The sequence below is a fragment of the Nanorana parkeri genome, unplaced genomic scaffold, assembly GCF_000935625.1.
Source record: "Nanorana parkeri isolate BGI_ZX_2015 unplaced genomic scaffold, ASM93562v1 scaffold770, whole genome shotgun sequence".
In the NCBI taxonomy this organism is placed as follows: domain Eukaryota; kingdom Metazoa; phylum Chordata; class Amphibia; order Anura; family Dicroglossidae; genus Nanorana; species Nanorana parkeri.
This window is the reverse complement of record NW_017307038.1, coordinates 119,187-129,643: the sequence shown is the minus strand read 5'-3', so window position 1 is coordinate 129,643 and position 10,457 is coordinate 119,187. Positions and strand designations below refer to the sequence as shown.

The 10,457-nt window shown below is 42.5% G+C and overlaps 1 protein-coding gene across 1 annotated transcript in view; it reads left to right on the top strand.

Moving 5' to 3' along the window:
* The window catches only part of C5 (complement C5), a 58,239-nt gene that overhangs the window by 23,242 nt on the left and 24,540 nt on the right, over positions 1 to 10,457 (top strand). Inside the window, exons 11-21 of the mRNA XM_018564651.1 lie at positions 440 to 631; positions 709 to 912; positions 2,207 to 2,416; positions 2,550 to 2,699; positions 2,998 to 3,127; positions 4,053 to 4,175; positions 4,550 to 4,612; positions 5,991 to 6,209; positions 6,833 to 6,923; positions 7,321 to 7,403; positions 7,551 to 7,690. Of these exons, the coding sequence (XP_018420153.1) occupies positions 440 to 631; positions 709 to 912; positions 2,207 to 2,416; positions 2,550 to 2,699; positions 2,998 to 3,127; positions 4,053 to 4,175; positions 4,550 to 4,612; positions 5,991 to 6,209; positions 6,833 to 6,923; positions 7,321 to 7,403; positions 7,551 to 7,690 (1,605 nt within the window). The remainder of the gene's footprint in view (positions 1 to 439; positions 632 to 708; positions 913 to 2,206; positions 2,417 to 2,549; positions 2,700 to 2,997; positions 3,128 to 4,052; positions 4,176 to 4,549; positions 4,613 to 5,990; positions 6,210 to 6,832; positions 6,924 to 7,320; positions 7,404 to 7,550; positions 7,691 to 10,457) is intronic.

The window sequence follows — 10,457 nt, the reverse complement described above, 5'->3', positions numbered from 1 at the left end:
CACCTTAAAAGCCCCACTTTCTCTGTTTTTTGCTTCAATACTAATTATTGAAGCTGAGCCCATACCTGGTTCTCAGAAATACATGCTCTGTTAGTGGGCATTGAGAAGTATAGATAAGCAGCACTGGCACAAACATCTGGTCAGTATGGCATACAGAGATGGCACAGAATAGCATAAATATTTGGCAAAGTATGGTGCAGATGGATAGCAATGCATTAAATAGTTTGAACAGTTTGTGGTAATGGTACAGTACAGTTAATACAGATAAACTGTGCTAATTGCAGAACTTAAAGGAACAGGATTATTGGTCATAGACAACTCATGCAATGCTCTAACAATACAAGGAGTAGCAGCTATTTTTTACTACCCCCGTACTAGGTACGTATTTCATATATCATAGTTCAGTTGCTAAAAGGTTAACACATTTCTTTCTAATCAGGTTCTGGTGAAAGACACTTTGGACAACCCCACAGCAAGGATTCCCCTTACTCTATCTGGTGAATTCACCAATGAAAATGGTGAATCTGCTCCTATTGATAACGGTGAATCAATAAAACAAAGGACAGACATCAAAGGGACATCTGTGTTTGTCATCAACATCCCAGCAGGTGTCACAGCCCTGGATTTTAGGGTGAGTCCTACTATATCATGAAGAATGGGTGACTTCCTTCACGAGCCCGTATAAATGTCTTCTACTTTTCTCTCCAGATCAAAACAGATGATCCAAACCTTCAAGAGGAAAACCAAGCAGAGGCAGAGTTCAAGGCCACGTCCTACAAGTCACTGACTGAAAGCTACCTGTACATTGACTGGGCAAGAGAGAGCAGAATTTTCCAAGTCGGCAGTTTTCTAAATGTCAACATATTTCCAAAAAGCCCTTACCTACACAAGCTAACCCACTACAGTTATTTGGTATGTCTTAATGGATTTCAAAATTGTGGTTAGATGAACAAACCACACTTATATAGCACACACAGGCTTTCCTTTCCATCACTAAAAGGCCAATTTACCTAATAATATGTATTTTGGAAGAAACTCATATAAATATACAGAGAGAGTCAGGGAATTAAGCCTAGGACAACAGCATTGTTAGTACAAGTTTGCCCTTCACAGCTTCTTGAATTCTGTATTGTGTGCATTTAACTGTTTGGAGAAAATTTCAGTTAGCACATAACCTGTTTATGAGCAGATCACTTTGTCCAACGCCGCTCATTCAGCTGCACAGCCCAATCTTCATTAGTTTTCGCAAAGTCTAGAAGGCACAGGAGTTAAAGTGACACTAAACTCAAAACGTAAAAATGCATTCAAGTACCTTAACTATTAAGAAAAATATAGCTTATTCACTCGGCTGTAGATCCTCAAATCATCTCTGAATTGGTGCTGACACTGGGCTTATTACTGGAAAATCATAATCTAATGGGCTCTCAGGCCTTGTTCACACCAAATGCAGAGCAGATCTGCATGAGTTTCTGCACACGCAGTGCAGTGGGTTGTGCCGTGTTTTTGGCCGCATTTTTGATGCGTTCTGGGCCGTTTTTGGTTAAAAAAAATGTTTTGTTTAAAATGGGCTTTCAGTGCGTTCCAGGGTGTTTGCATGCAATTTTGATGCATTTGCATGCGTTCCAGAGCAGGTAAAATAGGACCTGCTGCAGTTTTTTGACCTGCTCTGGACCTGCTCTGGAACGGAACGCTGCGATGTGACCTGGAGCTAGAAATACCATTGGAATAGATTGGACGCAGTTTTGCTCCGGTCTGTAACTGCTCTGCTCCTGGAACGCGCTTGGTGTGAACAAGGCCTTAAAGAAAAATATATACTGTATCTCACTTTGCACAAGTAAAGGTTTCCATGCATTTGCCATAAAAAGACTTTATCTGACTTTTGGTATCAGCCAATAACTGCATGGTGTGTAGGCCAAAACTGGCTTTTAAAGTTTACAGTTATCCCCATGAATGTCAAACAGGCGGGATGGCAGAAGCAGTTAGGTAAGGGCTGTAGGGCTAAGTATGCAGTTCCCACACCACCAATGCAGTTGTCTCCACATTATATGCCTGTATACCTCCTACTGAAGAATGCATTTAAAATGGCAGGGAAAGAGTGATCACATCCAATTCCAAACTCACTAGATCATCTTTGTCTTACATGACAAAACCCAAAATGTCTACACAAGAATTTTACCTTTTTTGAATTGTGTGTCTTTGTATACAGATAATATCCAAGGGGAAGATCCTCCAATATAATACAGTGGAGCGGGTTCCTGGTTCTGTCTCCCAGTATCTAAACATCCAGATAACATCGAGCATGGTTCCATCCTTCCGTCTGCTTGTATACTATATTGTTACTGGAGAATCAACTGCAGAGCTTATTGCCGATTCCATCTGGGTGGAAGTCCAGGAAAACTGTCTTAATAGCCAGAAGGTAAGCCAGGAATACTGAAGATGATCACATTAAATGCTTATATGAGAAAAGGGGCTGACAGGACACGCTAATACTAGTAGCAACTCTGCAGGACAACAAACTCTTATCTCATATACCTCTTCTTTAGTTTCAGATTCAACTGAGCACGTCTGGTGGCACCTTCAAACCGAAAGAAAACGTAACACTTAATATAAATGCACAAACTGGCTCTATAGTAGCACTGTCTGCTGTTGATGTTGCTATTTATGATGTCACAAAAAAGTTTCAGAGACCTCTGGAAAGAGTTAAGTAAAAAGAAAAATAAGTGTGAGCTGCTTTTGCTTGAGAAGTTGGTGACTTGATGGCTGGCACCGTGTAAACCCTATGGTTGATAATTTAACCAACTGATGTGTTAACATCTTAATCTATATGGTGCTATTTTATTCCCCAATATGGCAACACTTGTATTTTACTTGTCATGTAATCTTTCTTTGTCACTCTTAATTCTTAGCCATTGGCATCGGACTAGGCTGCATTATATAGGAGCCAATTATTATGGTATAGCTGCTGATCGCTATCTTGGCTTCTTTCCTTTGTGGCAGGTTCTGCGCAAGATAGAGGAATCAGACTTGGGGTGCGGTGCTGGGGCAGGGCAAAACAACGTGGATGTCTTCCAAACAGCCGGTCTTACATTTATAACAAATGCCAACATCCAGGCTGCTCAGAACACAGGTAAGGGTGGAGTTTCAAATTCCCATTACCTGTATTTGTAATGAAAACATAAGTCGACATGTGTGTGCTGGTTATACAATGAATTCTCCTTTTAAGTATTGTTTATATTTGCATTTTATTGGCTGATCCGCATATTATGTTTAAATTATGCTTCTGATTAAAAAAATAATGCAAAATCATGTAGGTACATTGGAGAAAGCTGGAGCATGTGGAGATGTTGTCTATCTATAGAATGAATGTCTGCCTCATTAAAGTATACAGTACCGAACAATCTTACACCTCTCACTATGAAGGCATTGAAAAGCATCGACTTTCCTCCGCACCCAATTTCCCACCCTGATGGCTTAAACAAGTATTGTCTATGCTCTGTACCCATCTTCCACCTTTGAGGCCCCTTACACCCATCCCCGTGGCACTGAAAAGTGTAATCTGTCCTCTGTAGCCTTTTCCCACCTTGGTGGCAGTGAAAAGCATCATCTTCCCCTTGAACTCCTCTCCCACTCTAAATGTAAGGCATCTTCTGCCCTGCACCTGTCACCCACCCTGGAGGTATTGAAAAGAATCATCTGCCCCCTGGATCTGTAGTCCCTCTAGCAGCACTGTTAAGTATAATTCTACCCATCTCCCACCTTCGTAGCACTAAAAAGTGTCACCTGCCTCCTGTGTCCATCTCTTACCATGGCTGCACTGAAAAACGTAATCTGCCCTCTGTACCCATCTTCCACTCCAGCAGCATTAAAAAGCATTGTCTGCCCCCTGTACCTGCCCCCTGAGCATCAGGTGCTCACTGCATCCATCTCCCACCTTTAAGGCACTGAAAAGCATAATTTGCCCTTTGCGGCAATCTTTTACCCTGGCAGCACTGAAAAACATCATCCCCCTAGACGGCACTCAAAAGCATCATTGCTCCCCGCACCTGTTTTAGACCCAAGCATCACTAAACGCATCAACTTACCCTTGCACCTGTTTCCAGTCCAAGCAAAGTTGAACAGCACCAGCTACCACTACATCCGGTTCCTACACCAGCAGCTTTCAAATTATGGCCAAGGTACAGAGTTACTATTATTATCAGTGCAGAACAATTGTTTAATTTATTTAGCTGTAATATTTGTCTCATGCCACCCTTGTACAACTTTTAGCAGATTAGATACATTTCCTATCCAGCTCTGTGCTGTTTCTTCTATGTTCCAGAAGAGGATTATTTATGTTGTCCTGGGATACAGCACAAAACTGTCCTCTGCATACAGCAGGGTCATCTTCCCAATTACTGGAAATAAAGAGCTCCAACTGAACTCAGAAACTGAAAATAATACACATGAAAGTAAATGGAATCAGTATAAGTTGCTGGAGGCAAAACAGTCATTGTAATGTGCACACTGTCTTGGTTGTCATTCTGCCCACAATTACATTTTATCTTCTCAGATTGGAAATGTGATGCAATACTAAGAAGTAAAAGATCGTTGGAGGATGAAATCAAGAAAGAAGGTAATTTGGGAGATTCCTAGAAATACAATTGCAGATTGCAGTGTAACTCCAGACAAAACTTTCTGTTTTGGTTTAGATGGAGGGACGAAGGGTTAGAGCTTCTGTCAGATTTCTATCCTCATCTGGAAAATCTGCTCACTGTGTTAAAATAATCTACCAATGCAAAATCCAACAGGCTTTTGGATTGGCATATTCCTTTTGTCAAAATTCTGTGCCGTGTAACTTCCCTCTCATGCAACAGGTAGTTTGGCTGAAGTGGGCTCAGTGTGAGGGTGGGGCTAGTACCAGGGAACACCTTTTTTCACAGGCTCATACCTAAAGTGTATGTGAACCCTAACAATGAACTTCTCTTATTTACTCCCTTTTGGTCAGCTAAATATACCATTTAAAGTGTTTTGTTATATCTGTTCACTAAATGAAATAAAATACCTGTTGATTACACCGAAAATCTTGTGACCTCACAACGTCATGTGGTTTCTGCCTGTGCCAGTAGGGGTTATGGAAATGATGATGGGGGAGGAGATCACGCGAGGTCTGTGTTCTTTGTATCAACAATTATGTAGGCAGGGCTGACTTTTACAGGGCTGACAATTACTTTAGGATTCTGAGCCAATAATACATTAGGTCAGATAAACTATTCCCAGTGCGCCAAATATTTGGATGGGCCAAATAATAAAATGTAAAGGGTTTGAAATAAAACATGCAACTAGTGGGGCAATTGTGAAAAAAAATCCCAAGTGCAACTTTTCACACAAAAAGTCTCACAATTTGTACCAAATAAATCATGGTTCAGAAGCTTCTTATTAAGCGTATTTGGCACAATAGCGGTGTGCAGTAGTGCGCCAAGAGGACATTGATGAAAGACAGTTACACGTTCTACTGTAAGTAAAATAAACTATATGTGCTGCAACATAATAGTTTATTTGACAACCACCAATCATAGTTTATTGGGCTGTCTGGCTCAATTGCTGTCAAGTCAAAGAGGCACATTTCTGGCATATCAACAGTTGTATTCAAAAAGCAATTTTGAAACCCAGGAGCTCAGTCCATACAATTTGCTACTTTTTGCGTTATTCCTTCTCCCCATTTTGTATACATATCAACAGTTGTCTTTCTGTACATGAAACATGTTAAAATGAATAAAATATGGACAAATTTGCATGTATTGCAGAGATGTACAAAAAATTGTTTTTTTTTTCTTTATATTGCCCTGGCGCTTGAATTTTTCCCAATTCCTATGCTATAAGGCCAACCATAAGATGAGTATATGGATGGGTCCTTGAGTCAGTTAAAACTAATACATTTTCATATTGCATGTTTTTATGTCTGGATGTTCTCTTTGAAATCCCAAATAGACGTAACTGCACTTCCCTTACAGCTGGAAAATTCCACAATGAGAGCGTTAAGAAGTGCTGCATGGATGGCGGGACCAATTTAATAAATGAAAAGGAGTGCAAAAAAGGGGTCGAGCGAGTCGAGAGACGGAAACCAAGCTTCCCACTATGTGCAAAAGTGTTCGCAAAATGCTGCCAGCTGGCCAAACAGCTGAAAGAGAAACTGGACATGGAGCACAAAGAGCTGCAACTAGGAAGGATGTGTAAGATTTATCCTACTGTACCACATATCAGAATACTATTCTGATTATTATAGGTGTATATAGCTCTGACAAATTCTGCAGTGCTGTACAAAGAGCTGTACAAATAACATTCACATCAGTCTCTACACCACAGGAGCTTCCACCCTCCACAATAGTACACAAGGTACACTATTATTTTACATTTATATAGTTCCGAAATATTTTTCAGTGCTGTGAAAAGAATACTAAACCATTAACATCAGTCTCTGTAAAGGAGCTTACACTCCAATTTTCCTACCACAGTTGGACAATATTATTGTTATTATGCATTTATATAGCTCTAACATATTCCGCGGTGCTGTACACATTCCCATTAGAAGCATTCCCCCCAGTCTCTGTTCCAGAAGAGATTACACTCTAATGTCCCCACCACAGTCACATACTATAATTCTTTTTATTTTTATTATTATAATACATTTATTTAGTGCTATACAGATAACAATGAGACATTCACATCATTCTCTTCAGAGAAGCTTACACTCTAATGTCCATAGCGCAGTCATACTGAACAGTTCATGTATCCATGGTAAATGACTAAGATTAAGCTGTATTGTATGTATTTGAGGTTTTGTCTTCTCTTTCAGATATCAAGACAGTTTTTAATTTGGAGGAGCCAGAAATTCGCAGTTATTTCCCAGAAAGTTGGCTGTGGGAAGAGCATGCCATCACGGACAGGTATTCAAGGGGCTATGTAGGCAAAAAACATGAAGGACTCTACAGTTTGGTTTCCAAGAGATAAATCAGAAGTACAGTTATGTGTTATCCACAGTAGTATCTATAAAATCAGCATCTAAATACCTGTCACTATCTGAGCTTATCATCTGCAAGCTATAGCATTCACAGTAATACATTATACCAAACACACGAGAAACAGTTGTAGCTTCTAACATTGTAATCTGTTAAAAACATTATTGTTCTTTATATGATCTGAGTGCAAACATTGATTCGCAGAGTTCTGCAATAAACTCAGCATTCACTATGAGCATCTGTGATAGATCATACTTTATAAAATAAGTTTCTTAATACCTCTATATACTCCTCTAAACTCATAGGATTGTCTGTTTTTCCCTAGATACGGCGAGAAGAAGTTGCAAGTAAGTCTTCCAGACTCTCTGACCACATGGGAAGTGCAAGGAGTTGGCATGTCCGATAAAGGTGAATGTCTAAACCTCAGTACATGGACTTTCCCTCTTCTTGCAATATTAGGAATTAATGTGGCCGTGCTGCACCTCTTAATGGCTAACTTCAATGCCTACAACTGCTCAGCTTGCATTAATACTCCTTCCGGATGTTATCTTCTAGGTATCTGTGTTGCTGATCCACTGTCACTTACAGTGTTTAAAGACTTGTTTCTGGATGTGCAACTACCCTACTCTGTCGTGCGAGGGGAGCAAGTGCAGATCAAAGTGGTTGTTTACAACTACCAAGCTTACAAAGTTACGGTAATGATGGCACTTATTTCTATCTTAACACTGGACAGATCTGAAATATCCTTCATTCTAATTCACATCCATAAAAGTGTCTGATAGTGTACCTATCATGCCAAAAAGGTAACAGGGTAATAGTGTTACTACCATGTCACTATCCCACAATCCAAACTGTTAGCCTCAGTTGGCAATAAAGATTTAATATAGAATTAATCACATTTCGTTAGGTATAGTGTTACGGAGGTGGGGGGAATCTGGAGTTTTAAAGCTCACCATACACTGCAAGTCCCACTGACTATGCTGAAATTCGAACTGTGGGTGGCCCTGTCGGCAGCACTCCATTCCATAAAAGTCCATTTTGCAATTGACTTTTGTTGAAAGAGCCAGGCCAAAAACTATGACCCGGACAATGACTGCAGCCAGTCAGCTGCAGTAACAGTCTAGGTACTCTTACAGTAGCACACTCCCTGCTGTGAAAATACAATAGCCCCTTCCATGCAGGGCTGAACAATAAAAAAACTAAAACTGTATGGCCAACTTAAATCTGAGATTTCTAGACATGTGGGGGCTCCCCCAATGCGGCGCCTTCAGTAGGGTTCTAGGGCTATACTGGCCACACACACATAGATTAGTGAACGGTTGACCTCATATCTGATTATTCACATTAATAGAGCAATCGTTAATGACCGTGTGACCCACCATACAGTATATTGAGCACTTTCAATTCAGAAGGGATTTTATTAAAACATTTTTATTCACTAAAATTATTCCCCTATAATTTATTAAAAAACAACTACTTTCCTGACAAAACGAAATGCAGCATATTTATTTTGTTTTTCTGTCTAAAAAAACACAATTTATACAGGCAGAAAAATAACTGTAAACAGAAAAAAAACCTGAATAATAGGTCAGTCACGGATGGAAATAGTTTTTTTTCATGAAAACCCCAGATATATATTTGTCCTGTGTAATTGTTCTATTATAATCGGTCTACAGGTCCGTTTTTGATCAACTTTAAGGCTTGTGTTGACATTAAGATCATTTAGTTGCAATTAATTGCAGGTGCAGTTGACCTGCCATTAACCTGCATTTGATCAGCATCAAACTGTTTTTGCATTCCCATAGATTTGTATGGGGGGGGGGGTAAGGTGCGCGTGCGCCGAGTGAAAAGAGCCCGGCCCGCTGTGCGCATGCGCGGTGGCGGATCGCGATCCCAGGGCGGAACCCGGTAAGTCTCTTACATTATCGGTGATTACGCTGCAGCAACGCAGGGCCTTGCGCCCCCTTCTAGCCTGCCTACGTGACAAGGGCATCATCTACCGTTGGCGTTTCCCGTTCTGCCTCGTGGCAACCTATAGGGGGCAGACGGCTACGATCCGCCTGCCTGAGGATATACCAGACTTCTGCAGCCGCTTGGAAATACCAGAGGTCCAGATCCCTGACTGGTATGCGGACCTCAGGCGGGTATCGGAAGCCATGGAGGGACCTGACCAGATGGAGTGGGCGACGCCGCCCCATCTACAGCAGGGGGAGGCCGGAGGAGCCAGGATGCGCCCGCGGAGGCAACGGAAACAGCGTGAGGGCAGAGAAGAAGAAGCCTCCCGTCCCATACCAGCGGATGCCAGTAATCTTACCTCCCGGTCGCCATAGAGGGATATGCGGTCTGACCTCCGACCCATAGGTCAAGAATGGACACCCACAGCCCCATTTTTTCCTTTTTTCTACACTCAATTGACGTTTTTGATGTTGCAAGCAGCCAGTTTGGAGCTGCACGAAGGTTATTGGCACAGTCCCCCAGAGGCATCCTTGTTGCGGACTTAGGCCTCGGAGGCCCGCCGTGGTTCTTCATGACCAGCTTCAGGATTCCCGAATACGGACACGAAGTATAGCTAAGTGGGCATGCAATGGGAATGGTTGGGGTTAGACCTTTGCTTTCCGCGATGCCCGGGACCGGGACTGTGTTGCGCGCCCTCCCCCCCTCTGGCGCTCCCATCGGCTGCAAAGGGGAGGGCTGCGAGGCGAAGGAGGACGGGGGTCGGAGGGGAGGGGGGTGCGGGTATATTGCATGTGGTAGTGGGGTCCTTCACACCCATACAATGTTCGGCCACTAGCACGGTTAATGGGCGGGAGGGGTACATCTAGCAGAGAATGGGCCTTAGAGGAGGGGAAAGCCCTAGTCTCCTATATCTAATACCCGAAAGATGTCTGCATTACCTGTTGGGTGGTTCTGCTGTTTATACGTTCATAAGTTAGAATGTTCACTTGTCCGATTGTTGTAATACACGCTTGCGAATCGTGGGTCCCCTCCCATGGGAGGCCGGATCTCTGGTTCCTGTTATTGGTTTTTCGTGTAGGTAGACCTCGGATCCCGAAGTGGGGAGACTTGCTGAAGGCTACGTGCCCGAAGCAAGGCATCACCCACTAACATCCCCTGTACACTAAACCCGGGCGCGGCCCTGGAGTGGATGATTTCTCCCCTCCAGCTGTCATTTGGCCTGAGGTAGGGGTACTTCTCTGGTCATTGTTCTGTTCTATTGTTTACTACCTTTGCATAAGACCTAGACCCACTCCTGTGCAGGTCAGGGACTTGATAGCTGTACTTTAGCGGTTTCCTTCTCTAACTTCCTATACCTTCGTCTCCGCTTCCTTTCCGTCCGGGGATCGGTACCCGTAAGGTGTGTCATGGACCCACGAGAGGACCTCATAGTCCTCTCTTTCAATGTGAGGGGATTGAACTCACCTGAAAAGAGGGCCAGAGTCCTTGGCGATCTTAAGGCGGCCA